The sequence below is a fragment of the Pieris napi genome, chromosome 18 (genome assembly GCF_905475465.1).
Source record: "Pieris napi chromosome 18, ilPieNapi1.2, whole genome shotgun sequence".
Classification (NCBI taxonomy): domain Eukaryota; kingdom Metazoa; phylum Arthropoda; class Insecta; order Lepidoptera; family Pieridae; genus Pieris; species Pieris napi.
Window position 1 is genome coordinate 2,802,085 of NC_062251.1, and position 26,323 is coordinate 2,828,407.

The 26,323-nt window shown below is 34.5% G+C and overlaps 1 protein-coding gene across 1 annotated transcript in view; it reads left to right on the forward strand.

The window, feature by feature from the left end:
• Positions 1-12,912: 12,912 nt before the first annotated feature.
• The window catches only part of LOC125058480 (single-minded homolog 1), a 44,107-nt gene continuing 30,696 nt past the window's right edge, over positions 12,913-26,323 (forward strand). Inside the window, exon 1 of the mRNA XM_047662576.1 lies at positions 12,913-13,044. Coding sequence (XP_047518532.1) covers positions 13,032-13,044 — 13 coding nt within the window. The 5' untranslated portion in view covers positions 12,913-13,031. The remainder of the gene's footprint in view (positions 13,045-26,323) is intronic.

The window sequence follows — 26,323 nt, forward strand, 5'->3', positions numbered from 1 at the left end:
TATTTTTTTTTTATGGCTCTGGCACGATTTGTGCATTAGCCAGCGTCAAGTATAGGATTTTTTATAATTCGTGCTTGTCTTTAGAAATTCGACCGTGTCCTCCATGTACGGTAGGCACTCGCCCGGTACCGCACAACCCTCCCAAAGGCCGAGAACAAATTTAAATTAAATTAAAACTTGCCCTCGAACCGGGAATCGAACCCGGTACCCCTCACCTAAACATGTCTAGTTATAATCTGTTTAAAAATGAATGATATAGTCTGTTACATAATTTTAAAATTCGAACTCGTTTGAACTTGGAACTAGGCCGACGGGCGGCAGCTGTGAGCCGATCAATTATCTGTGGAGGGGCGGGACGACCGTAGTCACGCCCATACCTGCCCCAATTATAAGGAAAACTTGTATATATAAACGATTTGCCCGGCTTTTAAGTATGAATATCTATTAATATTTTTATATCTATATATATAAAAATGAAACCCGTTTTCCGTTGTCACGACATCACATGAAAACGGCTCGACCGATTTGTCTGATTTTTTTTTGTTGTGTTTGTAATTGTCAGCAGAAGGTTCTTATAAAAGAAAAAAATTGCGCGGAAAATTAGAAAATGCAAGAATACTTAACCACCATACAATTCGAACTTTTTGGTGTAACCTTATGGCGTTTGACATAACACAACATTGACAGAATGCGTGCTGCAAATATCGTCAGAGGATGTAAGAAAAATGAATATCGTTCAAATTAAATGCTTCGATCGGAGTTATTATATTGATAATATAATAATAAGCGAGCCAAAAAAACAAACAAAGAATGTTGTATAACATAAAGCATTAGAATAATAAACACTTTGTTTCTGAAATATTTTTTAATTCATTATACCAATTTGAAATCAATATTCATAGTTAAGACAGGACAACGTCTGTCGGGTCCGCTAGTTACATATAAACTACCAATGCGTGTATTAAAATGTCTAAGTATTAAAGAAAAGCTGTGTAAAAAGGCTTATACATAACTTAATTTATGAAAATATTAAGTTATGTATACAAAAATAGTGATAAGTTTACTAGAATAGAACATACGCACAATGTTAATACTCGGAACAAACGCAGGCTGGAATTTCCCCTGTACTAGACTATCTAAAGTAAGTAATTCTTTTTTGGGAAAAGAATTCTTCTTTGATAAAATTCCAGAGGCTCTTTTATCTCTGCCTTTTAATAATAAGAAATGTAGGTATTGAATAAAGCTGTGTAAAAAGGCTTACTATAAAGTTAACGATTATCTAGTTGATAAAAGGGCCTGGGACTAGTGCTAGACAGGCTACTTCTAATTAATTTGCGATATTTGTTTTAAAATAAGTGTTGTTTGATAATTTGCTATTTTAAAAGAGTACAGAGCGTTTTTTGCGCCGGATTTTTCTCTCTTTTTCTTTTCTTTTTCTTTTTTTCTCTTCTTTTTTTTACACGCTTTATATTAGCTTCACCTGTATGTATGTATGTATGTAACCGACTCATTTGGACTCGATTTTAACCCACTTTTAACGGAAAGATTTTATTCAAATTTTGCGCACCTATCAAAGATCGATGATAATGCAATAATCCGAAATAAATCCGAAAAAAAATTTTAACTAAAAAACAAAAAATAAATAATAGTTAAAAAAAACTAAAAAACACGCTTTTAAAGCACATCAAACTAAAAAGTGAAAAATTATTACTAATTTAGGCTGAAAATGGTAATGAACAAAAAATACTGGTATTATTGAGAAAAAGCGTGGGACGCTCTGTGCCATATTTTTCGTCTATAGAGCAACCCATTAAACTATTATTTATTCTCTTTTTCTTTGTTTTTTTTTTTTCCTCTATCTTCTTTGCCGATGAGTAGAGATGTCTACAGATTCAAATTTAATGATGTGGAATAAGTGATACCTGTATCTTATGTTCCATGATAAACATAATTTTATTAACAAAAACTGAAAGAAATTATTTTATAGCGAATACCGTGGGTTTGGATTCGATTTCCGACTTGCACAATATAGCTAATAGCTTTGTCGATATAGCTAATTGTTTTTTACTGTTTGTCCTTAGCTGATCCCATGTTTGACGTTCGGCGACGCCGCATTAAAATCATATTTTACACTAGCTGAGTTTTCAATATAAAATAATATCCACGAGAGACAAAATTTAATGAAAAATACCTTTTTTTATTGATTCAAACAAAACAATAATTTAATCATATAGGTAACACATAGTACACTTGTCAGTAAGGAAATACATATTAATGCTTCTAATTTTACATTTTTTCAGTTCTCAAATCAAGGGCGTAGAACGGAAGAGAAGAACTGGCAATAAACTCTCCGCCACTCTTTTTAATCGCCATGTTTTTTTTTACACAACGTTTGTAAGGAGCTGCAACCATTACACCATGTTCCACATGACTTAAGTAATTAATAATAACAACATAAATTAAAAACAAAGAGTTGTCCTCTATCAGCAGGAGGCATGGTGTAAGGAGCACGCACTTACATTCTCGTGGGACACAATACATAATATTCTTAACCTAAATAGTAATAATAATAAATTTTAAAAGTTTGGTCCCTGTGGTAGTGTACCTTTAATACTAGCATTTCCTAGCTCTATTGCGATATTTATTCTTTGAGCACCAGCTCTGGGGTCACCGGTACTATCTACCAGGCGCCAACTTAAATCTTTAATTGGCAGTGCTTTTGAACCCCAGGGCCCAAGTGTCTCCAATTCAAATAATTGGCGATTAAAAAGAGTGGCGAAAAGTTTCTTGCCAGTTCTTCTTACCCGCTCTACGCCCTTGACTTGCGAACTAGTAGTAAATGTAAATTTACAATTAATTTAACTTGACAATTCATAAGTGTACTTGTATACCTATATCAATAAAGATATTTTGAGTTAAAGGGGAAAAAATCAAATTTGAAGGATATACTCTTATATTTGGTTATTTATTAATTTCCTCCTGCTCTGCGGCCGCGTCATCTTACGCTGGTCCGAGAGAGTTGAGACCGGGCTCATATGTCCACAGAAGTAGCATCCCATACCAAAGCCCGTCCCATCTTCTAAGGCATCAAAGACATCCCAGCCGCTTGCTGTCTTCAATCTAATATATAAAATTCTCGTGTCGCGGTGTTTGTAGTTAAACTCCTCATAAACGGTTTGACCGATTGTCATGAAATTTTGTGTACATATTGGGTATGTCTGAGAATCGGACAACATCTATTTTTCATCCCCCTAAATGTTAGGGGAAGTCCATCCCTAAATTTTTTTTTAATTTTTAGATTTTTTTTATACAACATTAAAAAATACATACAAACCCTTATTTTCACCCCTCTACGATCAACCCCTATTTTTTTTATTATAAATGATATACATGGCAAAACGACGTTTGCCGGATCAGCTAGTATAGCGCGTGTGTGTGTGTGTACTTGTGTGTATGTGTGCATGTGGGTGTGGATGTGCGCGCGTGTGTGTGTACCTGTGTGTATGTGTGCATGTGGGTGTGGGTGTGGGTGTGTATGGGCGAGTGTGTGTTACAGAGTATGATATGATAAGTAGATAATAACAAAAGAAGCATAACTTCAAAAAAATACGATTATTCGTAGTGTGTTACAAATGCTTCCTTTAATTTAATATAGTTTACTAAATACCTGGAAGAATACCTATATGAATAATTACAAACTATATTTATTTTCCACTTTTTAGTCCTAGCAGCAATAAGTGTTGTCTCAATTTAATCGTATTGCTTTGTGGACTTAAAAAAATTCATTTGATTTTTCGAGATAAACCTATGAAATTATTATATTGTCGCTGATTCTTTATAAGTGTACAAAGTTTGAATTAAATCTGTCCGTTTAAACCCACTGGTCAAAATCGAGTCCGAAGGAGTCGGTTACATACATACATACATACATACATACATACATGCATACATACATGCATACATACATACATACATACAGGTGAAGCTAATATAAAGCGTGTAAAAACATATGTTTTATACAACAATTCAGACACCCATTTTGAATGAAATGTGTGAAAATGGCCTCCAAATTTACCGCCAAAACAAACGTCATCCCGGACCGTAGACAAATCGCTAGCGTAATACGGGCGTTCCTTTCCACGTCACGTACGTGCTTTTTATAAATCTGATTTATTGATTTGTGTTACAACTAAATGGTTTATATTATTTTTTATATTATATTTATGAATGGGGTGCCTGGTTTTTAGTTTCAATGGAGCGCACCCACACCAATTCAAAGACAAGCTACTCGACTAAGGATATTCAGAAACGAGATTCTAATTGTTGTTTTCTTTGCTTAGTTATATTCCTATCTAATTGTTAAGTATGTATTTACATAGTAGGTATATTGGCTTGGCGGATATACTTGTTCTATACAAAAAGTCCCATCGGAAGTGCTGCGATATTTATTTTATAGTTTTTACAACTAACTCCCAAGCGAAATTAGAGAATTATCACTAAATAGATTCAAAGCCCTCGTTAAGCGTAAATTAATTAATAAAGCTTTTTATAAATTCGACGATTATTTAAATGATCCTAATTCTTGGGATTGATTTGATCCAGTTCAAACAATTTGTATGACAATACGTGGCGATTAAAAAGAGTGGCGGAAAATTTATTAAAAGAGTTTCTTGCCAGTTAATCTTGCCCTACGCCCTTGACTTGCGAACTGGTAGTAAATGTAAGTTTACAATTAATTAACTAACCTTAACATATAATAATTAAAATATATTATTAAAAGGAGTCCCTTTAGGCAAGGTTGCGAAGATACTGGCAGCGTTCCCCCTTTTGAATAGCTAGACTAATTCTTGGTCCGAGGTAGCTGCCAGATCTTCGGTCTCCTGTGATGTCGACTAACAATTAATTTAACTTTTTTTTGACGTTCATAAGTGTACTTGTTTACTTATATGAATAAAGATATATTGAGTTAATTGCGGGCTGCTTAAGTCCTCATGTCATTTTCACACGTGTATATTATTTTTCTAATATATTCTCATATGTGATTGTCCTTATTTTAACATAAATTAAAAATCGCGCTGTCTCTTTACCGAATCTCACCCTATGAGCAACAATATCACTCTCGAAGTGATTGCTGCCAGGTCGAAGACGTTTTCATTACTAGGGTATAAATAAAAGAATATTGATATTGTAGATTTGCTCGTTGTAGTAAACAAGGGAGCGTTCAAGTATTACGTCACGCTATTTTTGGAGATTCTTGACACCCCCCCCCATATAACGTGCCGTAACGTTTTCTGTACCCAATAGTAAAACGTTTCGTGACCACCCAGTTACTTTTTATACCTTAAAGTTACGATTATGTGGTGTAAAGTACTGGAAAGTCGAAAATAATATTAACAATAACTGGTAATTCAATCCCCGCTCCGCATCGTATCGTTTCACAAAATGACCCCCCCCCCAAATTCGTTACGTAATACTTGAATGCTCCCCAAGTGAAAATCAACCTTTTCAAGGCGTTTTGTCAATACTTTTACACGAGTAAGGTCAACTGTACTGTCAGGTCGCTAACTGCCATGCGTGTTCAATACAATAATGCGTTTAGGATGCTCTTGGGACTGCCTCGTTTCTGCAGTGCTTCGGAGATGTTCGACCAAGCCCGTACAAACTTCTGGGCTATTATTAGAATTAAAACAAGATCTCTGTTGAGCCGGGTACGAGGATGTCGGAACAGCATCTTGAAGACTGTTGCAGATAACCTGTCTTCGTCTATCATGAAGCATTTTGTGCGTACACTTGTCGGTACAGATCGACGAGTGTATGCATAGAATGTTTTTTTTTTATAGATCGGGGGGCAAACGGGCAGGAGGCTCACCTGATGTTAAGTGATACCGCCGCCCATGGACACTCTCAATGCCAGAGGGCTCGCGAGTGCGTTGGCGGCCTTTCTAAGAATTGGTACGCTCTTGAAGGACCCTAAGTCGAATTGGAATGAAGAATGTTTCATGGGTTTTATGTTTAGCTTTTTAATAATAATATACTAACACTAGTCCGTAAGTTTATACTAACATAATTAGGATTATTTTATCTGAACAAATAAATAAATAATAATAATATTCGCGACCAGAGACATTATTATCTGTGATATTTATAATGTATTGTATTAATCTAAAGTGTAAAGAATTAAGATAATCCCTTTGCAATAAGAAAACATTTGATTTGTCAAAGATACGCGCCATTATGGGGCCCGCACGCAATAAAACTGAAGTATCACTTTGACAGTTCATCAATCGCGCATAGACAATGCGGATTATTCATCGTCACGTACGGGGAACGGCGTATTGTTCTTTTCAGTTTATGGTTTAACGGTTATAGCTTGTTAAATGTTATATTAATTTTATATGGCTTGGAAAATTCACATTTTCCTTAAGATGTTTGAGTATTTCGGTTTATGTAGATTTTTATTTTAACTGTTTAAACTAATCATAAAATGATTTGTCATTAAAATTACATACTTAATAATAATCAGTGGCGCTATAACCTCTTTAGGTCTGGGCCTCAGATTTCTGAATCTGTTTCAAGATCATTTTTCAATTTAATACGCAAGTACGCTCCAGTGCCTGACACACGCGGTCGACTTTTTGGGTCTAAAGCTTAGGTTCCTAGAAAAGCGGTGCCGTTATCTAACGGCCGTAATGTAACGTTGGCTGACGTCAGCCATACGTTGTCTATAAATAACATCGGAGTAGGTTTTCTAGAGAACGTTGAGTGTCACCGCAACGTCATATAGCGGTGCTGTCATTTGCATGACGGCCGTCATAGCGGTGATAAACATTAGTACAAAGTTAATCGCGTGTAGCGGTGCCCATATTTAATTAATTCAATGAGTGGAAACGTGACTTGGTCGAGCGAAAATGATTGTTTTTTTGCATTATGTTAAAAAGTAAAGACGGCCGTTATTAACAACCGTAAAATGACGGCCGTTAGTTAACGGCACTGATTTACTAAGAAACCTAAGCTTAAGAGATGTCGCTTTCCTCACGATGTTTTCCTTCACCGTTCGAGCGAATGTTAAATGCGCACATAGAAAGAAAGTCCATTGGTGTACAGCCGGGGATCGAACCTACGGCCTCAGGGATGAGAGTCGCTGAAGCCACTAGGCCAACACTGCTCCCATAAATACTTAATAAACAAACGAAAACTATTACAAAAATAATAAACAATAACTCATGACATTTTAAACTTTTTAATGAATAGGCTAACTGGTCAGTTATTAAATTAGTAGAATTGATTTTTAATTGTATTCTGTGTAATAAATGTGAAAAAGTTTATCACCTTTTTCGTAACACATATCAAAAACATTAAGCAATGGTGATTGGTGAGCAATGTTTAATGTGCTAATGTAATATTAAAAAACATTAATTATTTATTTAGACATAGACATAACATTTATTACATACAAAAAACACACACACATAAACACACAAAATAACAATAATCAAAGAAAAAATAAAATAAGACATCAAAAACAATAAAAATAAAAATATTTTCGCCCATGGCGCCTAGTCTTTCATAGAATTTTTCCTTTAGTTATATATTAACTAGCCGTTTCGCGCCCGCTTTGCTGGACGAATTAAAATAAATTTTATGTTTCATTATTTTATTTTTTTTCATATTTTTATTATTCTTCTTTTTAACTTCCCGCTAAGAAAATTGAAATATTTCTAAAATCGAGTTTTTAACAGATGTTGACGTTTTGCGGTTCTAGGAAGCCTCTTTTGTTTTTATTAGCGGGAAATTTTTTCATAAAAGTAAAACAGAAATAAAAAAATGAAGGAACGTTGGAATTAAAAAAATAAATAGCCATAAACCATCTAGGAAAAATTTCGCATCGAATGGTGGTAGTTTCACGATCAGTGGTTTAAGCGTGAAAGAGCCTCAAACGAACACCATTTTCTTTTTATATATATAGATAGATAGATATAGATATAGATATCATTTATATTTGGAAATTAAAATATTAAGTACTTCCTTCAAATGTCAATCGTAATCTCACTTTGGTACTTAAGAACAATAAAATACAATATATATTGCGACCAGCATTAACACGTAGAGAGAAAAAATCTATTCATAAACAATACTACTAATATTTTAGATTTCTAAGTAAATCAATTGGATTTTGGTGTCTGTATCTCACATAGAAGTCATTTGGTATGAAATAAAAGCCCCAAGCGCTAAGTCTTGTTTCTGAGTATCACCTTGACGTGTGCGTTTAGACACAGAGTCTTACACACACTTACTTGCAGTACACACACACTAATATCCATTTTACATGCCTGATTTATGTTTCTGCTCATCGTTTAATAGTCCTTAACAGATGTGTCGGGTTTACAAAAAAATTGTGACGAGAAATTACTCCGTGGAATGAATTTCAATTAAGCCTATTAAAGATGCACTTTTGAAAGTCAAAATTACAAGAAAAAATTAAAAAAAAAAACATGTATGTGTTCTTATATACGCGCGTTATAAGTTATACTTCTTTGGCGTAACAAGATAAAAGTCTTTTTAAAAATTATCTTTCGCTTTATTCTACGATTGTAGAAAAAACGACACCAATAGAAAAAAGGTATTTAATACATTGAAAGTTTTATTATAACGCATTATGTAGTTAAATAAAGTTTATTTAAATATCACAAAAAAAATTAAAATGTTGACTATGCTAACACAGGGTGTCGGTTTTTTGTGACGGTGTGCGCGCGCATCGTAAAAATTTACTCTCATCATTTTTCCCTAACGCGCCAAAAGAAGTAGGTATATATAACTTCAAAAATTTCTAAATCTATATAACTTTATATTTGCACTTCTTGCGCACCTATCTAATTTCTTTCTTTCTCACGGTGGTTTTTATATGTATGCACATGGGCAGGAGGCTCACCTGACGTTAAGCGATACCGCCCATGGACACACACATTGCCAGAAGGCCCGCAAGTGCGTTGCCTGGAGGAATCACTCGAAAGCGATAAGGCCACCAGTTGTCCTCCTTTTTATATAATTACTAGCAAACTCGGCGAACTCCGTTTCGCCACCAGATGGCTTCGTTTTATGTAACATTTCGTTTAGTGATCCCGCTTTTCTGTTGAAATTTTTCCTGAATTTTCTTTGCTATAAACCTCATGGAGCCCGAGACCTTTCCAACGAATGCAAAACCGTGGAAATCGGTTCGTGCGTTCTGGGGTTATAGCGTCAGGAAGGAAAACCCGACTTATTTTTATATAGTAGATGTCAATGTTTTTTTTTATTTAAATACTAGCTGACCTGGCTAACTTCGTTCCGCCCTACAACCTTATAATATCGTTGTTACTTTAATTTAACTAATTTTAGGATTTCATTAATGTTAAGTATTACATTAATACAACTCTTTTGCAAATACAGAAATGTTTTATTGCTTGCCATTGCGAAAGAAGAATGGCAGTTTTACACATTAGGCATCTTCTCTCTAGCGTCAATATGGCGATACTGCATGTTAAGCACTTTCTGATATCCAACATCTTTTGATCAGGATCAAAGCATGGTTATGCATCGACTCATTCACCTCAAGATCGGAATTTCTTGAACTGACACAAATTCGACGTAAAATGATGCGTAGTTTTGTCAACAGATGGCACCATATGGTTTTTGCATTCGTAAAATTAATTAATTTATTTATTGTTATTCGATAACTTATCCGATATTTTATTGCTTAATCTGCTATTCGGGACGGAAACAAATCCAACAAATCAAAAACCATGGCAATCGGTCCAGCCGTTCTCGAGTTATAAGTGTTGTAACAAACACGACTTTCTTTTATATATATAGATTAATCATACAATCAGTCTCTGCGACTATAAGTAGATACGTTGAGTGCTTCTAGACGTGTTAGGCGCTACTCCCAGCGGAGCCTGTCTATTCTTATTTAAACTCAGTCTGTTGTCCTGGTCAAAAATGTCTCGCCGCTTTTTTATCGAGCAGTTTCTGGTATGGTTAGCTGTCCTGCTAGCTGATTGGGGTGCTTTTGAAGTCCTACTTTGTAGTTATACCCATGTGTGACCCTCTTTTACCGTGAGCATACTAAGAAATTCATGGACTTCTGTTGTTTTAAGAAACCATGGGGTGTTTGATATTAGCTTGAGTATGTCATTTTGAGCTCTTTGTATTATTATTATTTTTAGATTAAGGTTCTATATATTTTTTATTTTATATATATTATATAACATTTTGTTCTGCACTTCTCGCACGCGTCATGTTTCTTTTTTTTTAGTTTTTCTCTTTAACTAGGGTTGCCTGGAAGAGATCGCTTAATAGCGATAAGGCCGCCCGTTGCATCCCTTATAATTTTTATGTATTGTGTTTCTAATGTAAGTGTAAATAAATAAATAAATATTATATTTTAATTATGTCAATGTATACTAAATATGTTACAAGTACTTAAAAATTAGTTTGCCAAAGAAGTTTCACGTCTGGAATGTGTACTTTGTACGCACGTACTTTTTTTTAGATTGGTTTTTGCAGACAGAATTTGTAAAAAGCTTTCCTTAAAGCTGACTATTCTGATACGCAACGATAATTCTACGTTTAACGCCCGGTTCGAGTTCACAATTTAACAGTCTCGCGTTAACGTGAGACCTGCCTTGCACATCATAAATGCCTAATTATATTGGCAATAAAACTATTATTTCTCCTAAGCTGTGAAGCTAAATACAGTCTCCAGTTAGACTACAAAATAAATTACGTCCTCTACGGAGACTGGAGGTATCCGACACTATTTGTTCTGGGTCTCAGCCTCATGCCTCAGGGAGCGTTCAAGTATTACGTAACGCAGTTTTTGGAGATTATTGACCCCCCCCCCCATGTAACTCGTCGTAACGTTTTTCAGTACCCCAGTACAGTACTGTACCCAAGTATACGTGACCACCTAGTGACTCTTTAGTTACTATTATGTGGTGTAAGTCCAAAAAAAATATTAACAACTAGCAAACTCGGCGAACTCCGTTTCGTCACCAGATGGCTTCGTTTTATATAACAATTCGTTTGGTGATCCCGCTTTTCTGTTGAAATTTTTCCTGAATTTTCTTTGCTATAAACCTCACGGAGCCCGAGACCTTTCCAACGAATGGAAAACCGTGGAAATCGGTTCGTGCGTTCTGGAGTTATAGCGTCAGGAAGGAAAACCCGACTTATTTTTATATAGTAGATAACGCGTAATTTAATCCCTGCCCCGCATCGTAATGTTTTACAAAAGGAAAAAAATACGTTACGTAATACTTGAACGCTCCCTCAGAAGAGAGCTGGATATACCTATTTAGGATTATTACGAGAGATTATTATTATTAGGAGATGGAGTCTGTGGGTTTCAAGCCAGAGTCTGTGCCTTTTCACTGGAATTTTATATAGGACTAGTAGACTCGGCCAAGCGTTGCTGTGGCTAAGATTTTTGTTATATTACATAGTAGTAAACTATTCAAGAGAAACGGCAGGAGAACACCAATCCACCATGTTTTTTTGGTGGTTATGCCATTAAATTGTAGCTTATGTGAAACGTTGGTAATTATTTTGATAAGGATCAATACCTAGGTACGAATAAAGAGCCTTTTCTAGCGGTGGTATTTGATTAAAAAAAATTAATAAAAGGACACTTATTGTGACGTAAGTATAAAAGATAGAGACATGCTGTCGCGACATTTTTTATAGATAGTGATGTGCCCTGAAAAATTGATATACATAATTTTATTCTATCATTAATAGTTTTCACAGCGCACGCGATTGAAGGAAGTTTTTTGTTTCTTTACACCTTGGGTTAGATTATTCAAGTTTTAGTTAGCATCCCTAATTTTTTTGAAAATGAAACATAGCCTATGTCACTCGGAATTGATGTAGCTTGCCAACGGTGAAAGAATTTTTGAAATCGGTCCAGTAGTTTCGGAGTAAATGAATAGGTCATTTCAAACAAACAAAAAATCAAATCTTTTCTCTTTATAATATTAGTATAGAATACCGATGCAGAATTCGTGGGCAATTTCGATGTAGTTGCCACTGCATCAGTAAGTTTGGGGTCGCTATTGGAAGTTGCGGAATAAGGTCTTGGAAGGGTGTAAGGGGTTCTCTTGTCCCTTCTACAGTATGCCCTGGATTTGGTCCAGGTACGATAAGGCCTAGCCAACCTTAGAATACAAAATACCATCCGTATCCGACGTCCGTCGTTCCACAACTGATGGTTTCTTAAGGCAGTTCTTGCACCATCACTATGTGAAACCAGCTGCCCACTGAAGCATTTCCGAACTAATTCGGGTCCTCCAATACAGAGCGTACCTAAAAGGCCGGCAACGCACAATGTGAGTGCCCATGGGCATGTATCACTTAACATTAGATGAGCCTCCTATAACATAAAAAAAACCAGACTTCGCCATCCACGGTTAACCGCTTTTCACATATCTAATATATAAAATTCTCGTGTCGCGGTGTATGTAGTTAAACTCCTCCGAAACGGCTCGACCGATTCTCATTAAATTTTGTGTGCATATTGTGTATGTCTGACAATCCGACAACATCTATTTTTAATCCCCCTAAATGTTAAGGGTAGTCCACCCCTAAATTTTTTATTTGTATTTTTAGATATATTTTTTTGTTTTTATTTTTTTATGATACAGCATTAAAAAATACATACAACCCCTAACTTTCACCCCTCTACGATCAACCCCTATTTTTTATTATAAATGATATACATGGCAAAACGACGTTTGCCGGATCAGCTAGTATATATATATATATATGGGTCAATCTACCTTAAATCTATGTCATTAATATTCGTGTAATGCTTATGTGTCAAGTTCAGAGATTACGGAAAACATATATAGCAAATACAATATATATTCAGGCCAGTTACAAATACAACACGACGCTGACTACGCCAAAGTTTGACATTGTAACACGGAAATGTTAATACAGCCTTATTTTGTCGGATAATGTTCGAAATTAAAAAGTGTGCAAAGTGAATTACGAAGATGAAAATACCTGGTAATTATTGTTTTTAATATTTACTAAACACTACTTTTTTACCCATCTGCAATCTTGGCTTTTATTAGATTTTTGATTTTGAGACAATTAATGCAAATCTAAAAATTTGTTTTCCCTCCGTAACTCGTAAACTATCAAACTGCGGCAATTCTCGCCCTTCTCAGCCGAAACACGCAGTACGCCGTATCCAAGAGGCCCGAAGCTGTGAGTTGACGAGTTACTGGAGTCTCCTTTTGTATCGTTCGGTTGTTCTTTTAATGTCTTCCTCGACTGTGGTTTATTATTTATGGACCACGGCTCACCGCTCATATTTCGAAGTGTTTCATAAATAATTCCAACACACAACATTTACAATTTAAACTATAATTTAAAAATTTATTAATAAAAAACTAAAACAGTTTAAAGTCTTAATTGCTTAAAGCTGTGTAAATATTGTATATACATTAGAATCAAGATTTTTTTGTATCATATTAAATCAATACAAATATTTAGATAATTACATACATGTCGAACACTGCGCGCTTTTAATGAAGTTAACTGCACTCTTGTATACATATATATGTTCTAATAAGTCATATATGTACTTAATAACATATAAAATAGATTAAAATATTCTAAACATACATAGTAATAATAATTATTAAAACAAATTTAAAAAGTTTGGTCCCTTTATTCTGGTATTTCCTTGCTGTATTGCGATCCTTATTCGTTGAGGAAAGCACCAGCTCTGGGGTCACCGGTAGTACCCGGAGCCAACTTAAATCTTTAATTTGCGCTTGGGCACTTGAACTCCACGACCCAAGAGTCTACTCTAAAGGGAATAAAATTGGAGAAAAGACTATATTTTAGCCGTTTATTATTTTCTTTTGTTTTGCGACCGCGCCATTTTGTGCTACGAGGGAGGTGAAACATATTTTAATAGGTGATTAAAATTTTAAAGGCAAGTTGACCATAAGTTTGACACCAATTATAAATATTAAACTTATTATTATGACACTATGTTAATGTTCTCATTATATGACATTATTAAAATTAATATGACATTTGCATGCCTATTTATATATGGCAGATTGTGCGGATTTTTATAATTAATCTATCTAATTGTACCACTGTCTTAGGAAGCGTTCAAGTATTACGTAACGAAATTTGGGAGGGGGGTCCTTTTGTATAACGTAACGATGCGGGGCGGGGATTGAATTACGCGTTATTGTTAATATTATTTTCAACTTTCCGGTACTTTACACGACATAATGGTAACTTTTAGGTATAAAGAGTCACTAGGTGGTCACGAAACGTTTTACTATACTTGGGTACAGTACTGTACTTATAGGGTTACATGGGTGGGGGGGTCAATAATCTCCAAAAATTGCGTGACGTAATACTTGAACGCTCTCTTAGCAAATAAACGTTTCATTTCATTTCATAGGTACGAAATTTAATGTCTCAAAACAAAGGATTAACAAATTGTTTGATAACTCTTTAAAGTTTAAAGTTAGTCAAAATAAAATAAAAATATGTTGGAGATAGTACCAGTGACCCCAGAGCTGGTGATTCAACGACTCAACGCAATACAGCGAGGAAATGGCAGGATTGAACGTTTAGCACAGAGACCAAACTTTTTAAATTTATTTTTATTTATCCGTTTAATTATTATTATTGCATTGGCCTAGTGGCTTCAGCGTGCGACTCTCATCCCTGAGGTCGTAGGTTCGATCGCCGGCTGTGCACCAATGGACTATCTATGTGCGCATTTAACATTCGCTCGAACGGTGAAGGAAAACATCGTGAGGAAACCGACATGTCTTAGACCCAAAAAGTCGACGGCGTGTGTCAGGCACTGGAGGCTGATCACCTACTTGCCTATTATATTTAAAAATGATCAAACAGGTTCAGAAAACTGAGGCCCTGTCCTAAAAAGGTTGTAGCGCCACTGATTTATTAAACTATTCTTTTGACTCTCAACCCAGAGGTCATAATTAAGGACCGATCTGGTAGCCAACTCCAAAAAAGTACATTGTTTCTTTCCATTTTTCGTCATCGTTTCTTGAAGTAGGGCGAATGGAAAAAATATATGGTGGAGTTGAGTAGTGTATGAACTATGAACCCATTTTAAAAGATCGATACACGATTTAAATAACTGTGTGTATGTCACCGTAAAATTGTAAACACCGTTAGATTGTAATCTATCTCGCGAGATTATAAACTGTCGAAAGATTGTGAACCTCAACGAACTGCTTACAATTTAACGTATTATTATTCGGTAGTTATATGAAATTGTTGGGAAGTAAAATTAATCTGTAATTGACCAAAGATGTTTGAATGATAACTAAGTTAGTGTAGTACAATCTACCGAATAACGAATACGTTAAATTGTAGGAGGTTCGTTGAGGTTCACAATCTTTCGACAGTTTATAATCTCGCGAGATAGATTACAATCTAACGGTGTTTACAATTTTACGTTAACATGTACACGCCGTTGACTTTTTGGGTGTACCTAAGGCAAGCCGGTTTGAACTATCGAAATGAACTTACGTATTCCTGATTGTCCTTTGAGATAATGAATAAAATTTGCCTAAAGGCCGATTTACATTATCATTAGTGTTTAGGAGAGTGCTTTAGGATAGTACTTTAGTTGAAACATGTAAACGCTACTTGCTTTAGTAAACGCTACGCTAAAGAACTTGCCTTTCAAGTTGTACTAAAGCACTCTCCTAAGCACTAAGATAATTTAAATCGGCCATTAGTGTTAAGGAGAGTGCTTTAGGATAGTACTTTAGTTGAAACATGTAAACGCTACTTGCTTTAGTAAACGCTACGCTAAAGAACTTGCCTTTCAAGTTGTACTACAGCACTCACCTAAGCACTAAGATAATGTAAATCGGCCATTAGTGTTTAGGAGAGCGCTTTAGGATAGTACTTGAGTTGAAACATGTAAACGCTACTTGCTTTAGTAAACGCTACGCTAAAGAACTTGCCTTTCAAGTTGTACTAAAGCACTCTCCTAAACACTAAGATAATGTAAATCGGCCATAACTCGGGTACCGTAATACTGCTACCTAGTGATAACACTTTAATCTTATATATAAAAATGAAACCCGTTTTCCGTTGTCACGACATAACATGAAAACGGCTTGACCGATTTGTCTGATTTTTTTTAAAATATTCCTTGAAGTACGAGGATGGTTCTTACGGAGAGAAAAATAAAAAAAATTGAGAGAAAAAGTCTTAAAACAACACTTCTATATTCCCATACAAAATATTCGTAATAATACTTAAAAGTCAATTTGAACTTTAATACCATATCATAAAGTTCAAATGTTAGTGAAGGGGTTCCGGGAAGGTAAATTTTTATTTTTTGACATAATGTATTTGTTGTCTTATCAACTTTATTTTTTTTATCTTACAAGCTAGACCGGTGTCCCGAATAGAGAATAAGTATTTTAAACAAATATAGAATCGACTGTTAGGCGGTACGATGTTCGCCAGGCCAGCTACTATTTTATATGTAACAAATAACTGTACACGAATGTGACCTTGCACCAGTGACACACATAAATCGCTGACTCCTTTGTTTGTATGTAATTAATTGAAATTAGTCATAATAATATAAATTATGACGTTTAATTTTAATAAACTTCGAGATTTTCAACGTACTCAATTACACGTTGTATATGTCCCACTAATGGCCATAGATCTCTCTTAGGTGAGAGGAAATGGTCTGTAGTCCCCACACTAGCCCAATGCATATTGGAGACATCACATTCATCCATAGAACATAATATCTCTTGGTCAGGGGCCCTCTCCACAGATTTGTGTCATTCAAACTCAAAATCATTTATCCATTTAGGTAACATAATGTACACTTCACGTTAATAAAGAAATACATATGAAATACTTCTAATTTTACATTTACTGCCAGTTCTCAAATCAAGTAGAACGGATGAGAACTGGCAATTAACTCTCCGCCACTCTTTTTAATCGGCAAATCTTTTGTTTTACAAAATGTTTAAAAATGATCATGAAAAAAGATTCCGAAATCTGAGGCTAAGACCTAAATCGCAAATTATCTAGTGTAGATAACAATAACGCACGCTGTTTCATTGCCTTTTTTTAGTTTTGTTTCGTTATAATAATGATATAAATTCGCGCTAATATAAAGATTAATTTAGTTTTTATGGAAGTGAAACTACTTTATGCGCTTTAAATATTTTTTTACGGATGAAACGTCACGAAGATATGCAGCGTCTTTGTCGAAGAAAAGGGAGAGAGCGATTGAGACCGATTGAGATTGAGTGAGAAAGGAAGATCGAGAAAAATACACACTATTGGTTTTTGTATTCGTTAGTTAAATATTAAAACTTTGGATGGCAATTCTGAATAACGTCTTGTGCAGTAAACGCAGATTTTTTATTTATTTATATTATCATTAGCACGTATACAGTGTGAATATAGATATACAAATACATAAAGTGATCATATACTGGTACATGATCATCTATTGGGGCTTTTACCTTAGTAACAATTAATTTACACAGTTTCACTTCTGACATGTGTACTTTGTACGCACGCCATTTTTTATATTATAGCATCACACATGTAACAAGGAGGACAATAAGATACTTATGAATATATGTTATTGAAGATATGAATCTAATATATAAAATTCTCGTGTCGCGGTGTTTGTGGTTAAACTCCTCCGAAACGGCTCGACCGATTCTCATGAAATTTTGTGTGCATATTGGGTATGTCTGAGAATCGGACAACATCTATTTTTAATCCCCCAAAATGTTAAGGGTAGTCCACCCCTAAATATTTTCTTTTTATTTTTAGATATTTTTTCTGTTTTTATTTTTTTATGATACAATATTAAAAAATACATACAACCTCTAACTTTCACCCCTCAACGATCAACCCCTATTTTTTTATTATAAATGACATACATGGCAAAACGACACTTGCCCGGTCAGCTAGTATCCTATACATGTGTGCAAAAAAACACGAGAACTTAAGAAGTAACGCTAACCAGATCCATGCAACTTTCTCACAATCACATGGGTCCACCACGCATCCGCGAATATACAATTTAAATATATAACTATGTAGCCATAAAGTAAATAACAATAATAGCAATTAACACAGCGAAAGGTCAATCTCCATGGAGTTGCTGAAATAGTCACAGAGTCATCTTTCAACACAGTTTTATCTGTAACAAAACTCGTCCAGTTCACAACTATTCTAGAGCAAGATCCCAGGGCCGCCAGACGTCACGTATTTTCTGACGGATGAAATGTGGACGATTGGGTAGTGTTAGTATGTACTATGATCGTATGCCTACCTGCTAGCTTGGTCAAACGGCCAATTTCCAGGTATCAGGTAATCAAGGTACACAAAAACATTACTTACTTCACGTAAATTCTCATGGCTGATTTTTATATATGTTTTCGAGTGTATAGTTAAAAATAAATTGTCAATACTCCCAGACACTTTCCGTCGGCCATATTGCTTAACAGACGCTTTAAGGGTCTCAAAATAATTAGTCAACTTCACGTAAATTCTGACGCTCCATTTTTATATATGTTCATCCGACAACTATTTTAAAAGCTTTGACAAGAAGACAGACCGATCCAAGGGGCCAATCATCCCCTAAACTAAATTTTAATATCTCTATGAGTGAGAGAGCATTATCTACGCGCATGAGACTGAGTGAGACCGACTGCGCTGTTAAAGCCATGAAAATTACTTGAACAGATATTTTATAATTTTTAGAACTTTTGTTGACCAGTAAATTATAGCAACAAAAATAAGAAAAAAAATTGACACATAATAAATAATACTAAAGTTAGCCGACATTTTTTTTTTTTTCAATTTGTTAATTAGAACTAAAAAATATTTTTTAAAAATACCACTTATATTTAAATAGCAGCAATTTTTTTTATTAATTATTTATTGGAAATTTGGAAACAAAGTGGAAAAATATTAATTCTTCAATATTTCTTAACAGTGGCTTTTAATCTCCATTATCATCATCATCAAATATCAATCTTGAAATTGAATATCTAAATCGTGATCGTCATCATCAGCATTATCCTTATTTTCTTCCTCTGTAAAAAACAAGTTAAACAATGAAGGTCTGAAAAAACTAAAAAGATACAAATAATATGAGAAACGAAAATAATTTACCTGATTGTTCTTCCAGCGACTCACTGACAAAACCCGGTAATTGATCTCCATCGAACCAATGAAAATCATATTTACCATCTTGTAGTGTCCAGCCATTGTTTTCGGGGTTGAAAATATTTATCATCTTCATACTTGCATTGTTCCAAAGCTAGCCCGTCGAAACTGTTGCCAAAGCTCACTTTTACAAGGTGGTAAGTTACTGGCATCGAAGTTTCTTAAATTCTTTCGATTGAATTCTTCATTTATATCAGATACCATGTATGTAAATGATAAACAACTGTAGTCTGGCAGCATCTACATCAATTATTCCAGGAAAATTGTAAACATCACAGATAAATTTTTGTATTATGTTGAATACACGTTCTTCTTCATCTACATCACCAACAAAATCCAACGTACCAAAACGGTGAAATGCTTTGTTGGTACTCTTCATTTTTCTTCAAAATATTAAACGGCTTTGCTTGCCCTTTTTGAATAATAATAATTTTTCAAGTAATTTTCATGGCTTTAACAGCGCAGTCGGTCTCACTCAGTCTCATGCGCGTAGATAATGCTCTCTCACTCATAGAGATATTAAAATTTAGTTTAGGGGATGATTGGCCCCTTGGATCGGTCTGTCTTCTTGTCAAAGCTTTTAAAATAGTTGTCGGATGAATATATATAAAAATGGAGCGTCAGAATTTACGTGAAGTTGACTAATTATTTTGAGACCCTTAAAGCGTCTGTTAAGCAATATGGCCGACGGAAAGTGTCTGGGAGTATTGACAATTTATTTTTAACTATACACTCGAAAACATATATAAAAATCAGCCATGAGAATTTACGTGAAGTAAGTAATGTTTTTGTGTACCTTAATTACCTGATACCTGGAAATTGGCCGTTTGACCAAGCTAGCAGGTAGGCATACGATCATAGTACATACTTACACTACCCAATCGTCCACATTTCATCCGTCAGAAAATACGTGATGTCTGGCGGCCCTGGGATCTTGGACCATTCGTAGCTTCTTCAAACAATCGTGAAGGTACGAAGCTTTAAGGACGAAAATAGGGATGCTCGATGATCATCGATGTTCGATCGTTGTTAACAGAATCAGAAACACATCGATGTTAACTCACGGCCTCTCGCACGACCAATGCACCTTAAGAAACAAATTATGTCTTCTATCAACGCATACAAAAATCAGGTTTATTAAAATTTTAAGGCGTATTCATTCTTTGCGCCCAGGTCATTCCCTTCATTCGTTCTTCGCAGTCTTGCTCGCTCTTTCTCTCTCACACTTCCTAACTACCTACTCTTTATTAACAAAGAATTAAGAAATAATTTAAAAGGATCTTTTTTATCGATATTTTAATTTAGTAAGTAATATCTTAATATGTAGTAATTGGTTCTGTTTCTTAATAAATTTCGAACCATTTCACTGTATTTTATTTCTTTGTCAATTATTAATGCAAAAATCATCTGTTGATGTTCTGTTTTCGATAAATATCATCGATGTTGGGCTTCGATTATGACATCGATGTCAATATCGATCATCCCTAGACGAAATGTCATCATTTCCTTCAACGCGCTCTCCTATTAACCCGTGTTGAATCTGTCAAAGCAAAGATTATGTCATTAAATATATAAGGTAAAAACTTCGCATGTAAAGCATTGCAGCGTATTTAATTGGTTCATTATTTGTGTAAAACCTTCGTGGAAAAGCGTCTTTGGCGGCCATCTTATTTGTTTATACAACAAAATGGCTACCGTCTCGCGCGCTATTTGACATGTCAATATTGGACCCACTCACATTTCAATTTACTTTAGAATGAATGTTACTAGTTTAACGTTTTCGCTTTTCGAGTATATTTATTTACTGACTAATTAAAAGTTATATCAATAATTATAACTACAATTCCTTATAGATAAACAATACTTAATTATAAGTGTTTTAAAAAAACCAAAAACCTTCTTGCCTTTAGCTAAATTTAATTCTAAAGGGTCCGTCAAACTTGGGCTCTGCGACTGTGCTTCTTTTTTATCTACGCGATTTCAAGACTTCTGCAGTTCTTATACACAAAACTCAATGTCTCAGTAGATCTACTTCTTTATGAGAATATTAAATAAAGAGTCAACACCCATATTATACGGCCATAGATTATTATTATTAGAAATGGTAGCGAATATCAGAGACGCCTTGAAGAATTTGTATATATAAACTTATAATACGCGAATGAAGCCTATTTTAATAGTATCATTGTGAAAAGCAGATTTTTGGGGCGACTATATATAATATATAGAATATATAATAATATATAGAATATGGGTTCGGAAATTTTTGAAGTTATACTTCTTTTGGCGCGTTAGGGAAAATGATGAGAGTAAATTTTTACGATGCGCGCGCACACCGTCACAAAAAACCGACAATCTGAATATAGAGTCAACAATTTAAAATAAAGTCCATTTCTTTAATTATGTAGACATTTTTGTGATATATAAATAAACTTTATTTAGCTAGATAATGCGTTATTAACTTTCAATGTATTGAACACCTTTTTTCTATTCTATTTTCTATTGTTAGTGTCGTTTTTTCTACAAACGTAGATTAAAATTATTGAAAAGATTTTTATCTTGTTACTATATTCTATAAAGAAATCAAACAGATTTTGACGTTTTCTGCTGTTTTAGAGTTAGAAGTCTGCAACAAATTTTGCCGATGACTTTCAACTCTCACTTGTCATTGAACATTCGGAGTAGCAAACTTCCATATTATAGTGTACTAGTAGACTCGGCCAAGCGTTGCTGTGGCTAAGATTTTTGTTATATTACATAGAAGTAAACTATTCAAGAGAAACGGCAGGAGAACACCAATCCACCATGCTTTTTTGGTGGTTATGCCATTAAATTGTAGCTTATGTGAAACGTTGGTAACTATTTTGATAAGGATCAATACCTTGGTACGAATAAAGAGCCTTTTCTAGCGGTGGTATTTTAATTTAAAAAAAAATTAATAAAGGGACGCTTATTGTGACGTAACTATAAAAGATAGAGACATGCAGTCGCGACATTTTTTATAGATAGTGGTGTGTCCTGAAAAATTGTAATATATCATTTTGTTCTATCATTAATAGTTTTCGCAGCGCACGCGATTGAAGGAAGTTTTTTGATTATATTTTTACACCTTGGGTTAGATTATTCAAGTTTTAGTAAGCATCCCTAATTTTTTTGAAAATGAAACATAACCTATTTCACTCGGGAATAGTGTAGCTTGCTAACGGTGAAATAATTTTTGAAATCGGTCCTGTAGTTTCGGAACCTATTCTTTCAAACAAACAAAAAATCAAACCTTTCCTCTTCATAATATTAGTATAGAAAACAGCTAGTTCGCCGCCCCCCAACCATACTTACACTTGGTATATGTGAAAAGAGCGAAATTGCATAAAATGTATTAACCTACCTCTTCCCTCATCTACTAAGTCATACATTCCTACTACTGGTTGGAGGCTGCGAACTGAATGGTTTGTTTTGCGATCAAAAATCAAACCCAAAAATTGTTTAGATCGAATTTGAATTAAATTGACACAAACTTCACTTCGTAAATCCGACACTGGGATTTAATATAGAACTAAACGAGTAATAATTTTAATATTATTACTTGTTTAATTCGATATTTTCCTTAACAAATTAGTGAAAATATAGGAAGCAAGTGCCCTACGTGCTTTTGACTGAGTTTGCAGCGCAATATTTTTGTTCTAAGCACGTATTGCAACATTGTTGTGGCCTGACAGACATTGTATGTGTTAGAATTATCACGAAGGTAAAATTATACTTACAAAGTGTATTTTTATTCTTTCAAATTTACAATCCAGTATACAGTATTCACAATTTTCTTACGCCCGAACCCAATAACCTATCTCAATCCATAATCCACCATCTGAAATCTTAATCCAAATTTTGTAACAATGCCAATAACCAATCGACGGATTGTAATACCCATCTGTCGATACAAGCTATCCATTGGAGGTCGTATCGGTGTCTGTGGATACACCTTTGTATGAAAATGACAGTCGACGAAAGCTCGATTTCAAGAGTTAATTATTTTAATAGATTTTAACTTACACCAGTTTTTAAATAATTATAAAAACTGTTTGTTATGTTATAAACATACACATGTATATTTTAATGTTATTTGAACGGATTTATTTATTTTATTTAGTATACAATGATTATCAAATATGAGTGAAAACTCGGTAAAATGGAACGACAAAGAGCAATGGATTGTCTTCGTAGTGTTTGGTTATTGGGATGCAGATAGATCGATCGACTGTCACGGTCTGAACTCAGATTTTCAATCTGAGATTGTGGATTGATTATTGGGTTCGGGCGTTAACCTACAAAGAAAATCAAAACAAATTTAAAAAATTTGGTCCCTGTGGCAGTGTATTCTCGCATCTCGCTGTATTGCGATACTTATTCGTTGAGGAAAGCACCAGCTCTGGAGTCACTGGTACTATCTGCCAGGCGCCAACTTAAATCTTTAATTAGCGCCTGTGAACTTGCACCCTACGGCCCAACAGTCTCTACTACAAAGGGAACAAAATCGAAGTTGGACAAAGTATTATAACATTTTAGTTAAAGTTTGGCCATACATCTTTGTTTTTAATTTATGTTATTATTATTAATTACTTAAGATGTCATATGGAACATGGTTTAATGGTTGCAGCTCCTTACAAACGTTGTGTAAAAAAAACATGGCGATTAAAAAGAGTGGCGGAGAGTTTACTGCCAGTTCTTCTCTTCCGTTCTACGCCCTTGATTTGAGAACTGGCAGTAAATGTAAAAATAGAAGCATTAATATGTATTTCTTTAATGACGAATCACAAGTGTACATTGTGTTACCTACGTGAATAAATGATTTTTGAATTTTGATTTTGAATTTGAATAATAATAATATAATAAAATCCCTTTATTCACTGACCTTTAAATTTACATGCTACTCTTCGGAAGTCGTCGTGATGACTGTTAAATAACAGTAGTATCTTAAATCTAATTTACATAGCGAATATAATAATTTATTAGCAACCACTTTGGTCAGGCTGTCTGTCTACATAGGCCTCCCCCAATTGTTTCTACGTCTCTCTATCCTTGGCAGACCTTCTCCATCCTTTTGGTAGATCGGCCATACATAAGCAGCCCTGCGATTCTGTAACTCACACAGCGGTTTTCACATCGGCGGTTGCTCTGAAATCAGTCGTGAAGCAGTCATTTTATGATTTGGCTTTCTAATAAACAATAAACTACAAGTTTCCACCTTTTCAGAATGCCAAATCATAAAATGACTGCTTCACGACTGATTTGAGAACGACCGACATGCGAAAACCGCTGTGTGAGTTCGAAAAGGGAGTTACAGAATCGCAGGGCTGTAGGTACATGAATAGAATCAATTTGTTAAATAGCCCTCTTCTATAAAGGTTTCTGATTAAAAAAACCCCATAAACTGCCAAAATCCCGTGTAATATGCACTTCGTGACTATTCGAATGCATTCCGTGCAATAAAAACAAATATAAAAATAAAAACGTCACTGCGCGGGCGCACGTTCGAAATCCTTATAGATCGTTTTTGTGCGTGATCTACGCAACATTTTTAGGCCGCTTTATTTCGAATGATCTATGATCTATTTATGTTTGCTTATTTAAGTGGGATTCGTTGTTAGGTTTTTTTATGCATTAGAACTTTATACATACAAGGTTTAAATCCTTTTATATACAACAGACTACCGCCGTATGATGGCTTATATGTTTTAGAAAGCATAGACAAAAGAAAGAAAGAACTTCATTACACAATAAAAGTTTATTTAGGTAAATGAAAAATTCTAAATTCTATTCAAAATTCGTGTGTACTCCTCCCTAAAAGGCCGGCAACGCACCCACTAACAATGGATGTCTTTTGGCTGCGATAACTGCCCTATTATATAAAAAAAAGTGCACCAGCACCAACACTAGGATTCCCTGTTTCGTGGGTGGCCAGTTTCTTCCTTTTTCATATCTAATATTTGCTGTTATCATAGGACGGATTGACAAGATTTTTATTAGTCATTACATTACATAACTAGTGAAAATTATGTTTTTAAGAACTAATAGACTTACAATGTAAATTTCTTTAAAGACAAATTTGCGCGCCGTTGTGTTGCAGAATATGCGAACTTACGCTTGTACCACCTTACACATTTTTGTACATACATTATTACATACATTTTTTACATCATATTCTTGCAATAAATAAATAATTATTATTATGTAAATAAATAATTTTAATCTATACTAATATTATAAAGAGGAAAGGTTTGATTTTTTGTTTGTTTGAAATGAATAGGCTCCGAAACTACTGGACCGATTTCAATAATTCTTTCATCGTTGGCAAGCTACACTATTCCCGAGTGCCATAAGCTATGTTTCATTTAAAAAAAATAGGGATGCTTACTAAAACTTGATAATCTAACCTAAGGTGTAAAAAAATAAACAAAAAACCTCCTTCAATCGCGTGCGCTGCGAAAACTATTAATGATAGAACAAAATGATGTACCTATTACAATTTTTCAGGACACATCACTATCTATAAAAAATGTCGCGACAGCATGCATCTATCTTTTATAGTTACGACACAATAAGCGTACTTTTATTAATTTTTTAAATTAAAATACCACCGCTAGAAAAGGCTCTTTATTCGTACCTAGGTATTGATCCTTATCAAAATAATTACCAACGTTTCACATAAGCTACAATTTAATGGCATAACCACAAAAAACGCATGGTGGATTGGTGTTCTCCTGCCGTTTCTCTTGAATAGTTTACACAGCAACGCCGAGTCTACTAGTTTTTGATAAAATCAAGGCTACCGACCGCTATCGTTGTCGCGATATTACGTAGCACATCTGTATTACGAAATAAATAAACACTTTAAACGCTCGTTTAAAAAACACTAAATTAAGGTGCAATAACAGAAATATATCAAGAGATTAACATTGGTTTCCTTTCAGTATTAGTGGGATTAAACGTTTACCCTTACTAGAACATCTGGCGTTGGGGAAATCATTAAAAAGAATAATTCTTCATTTAT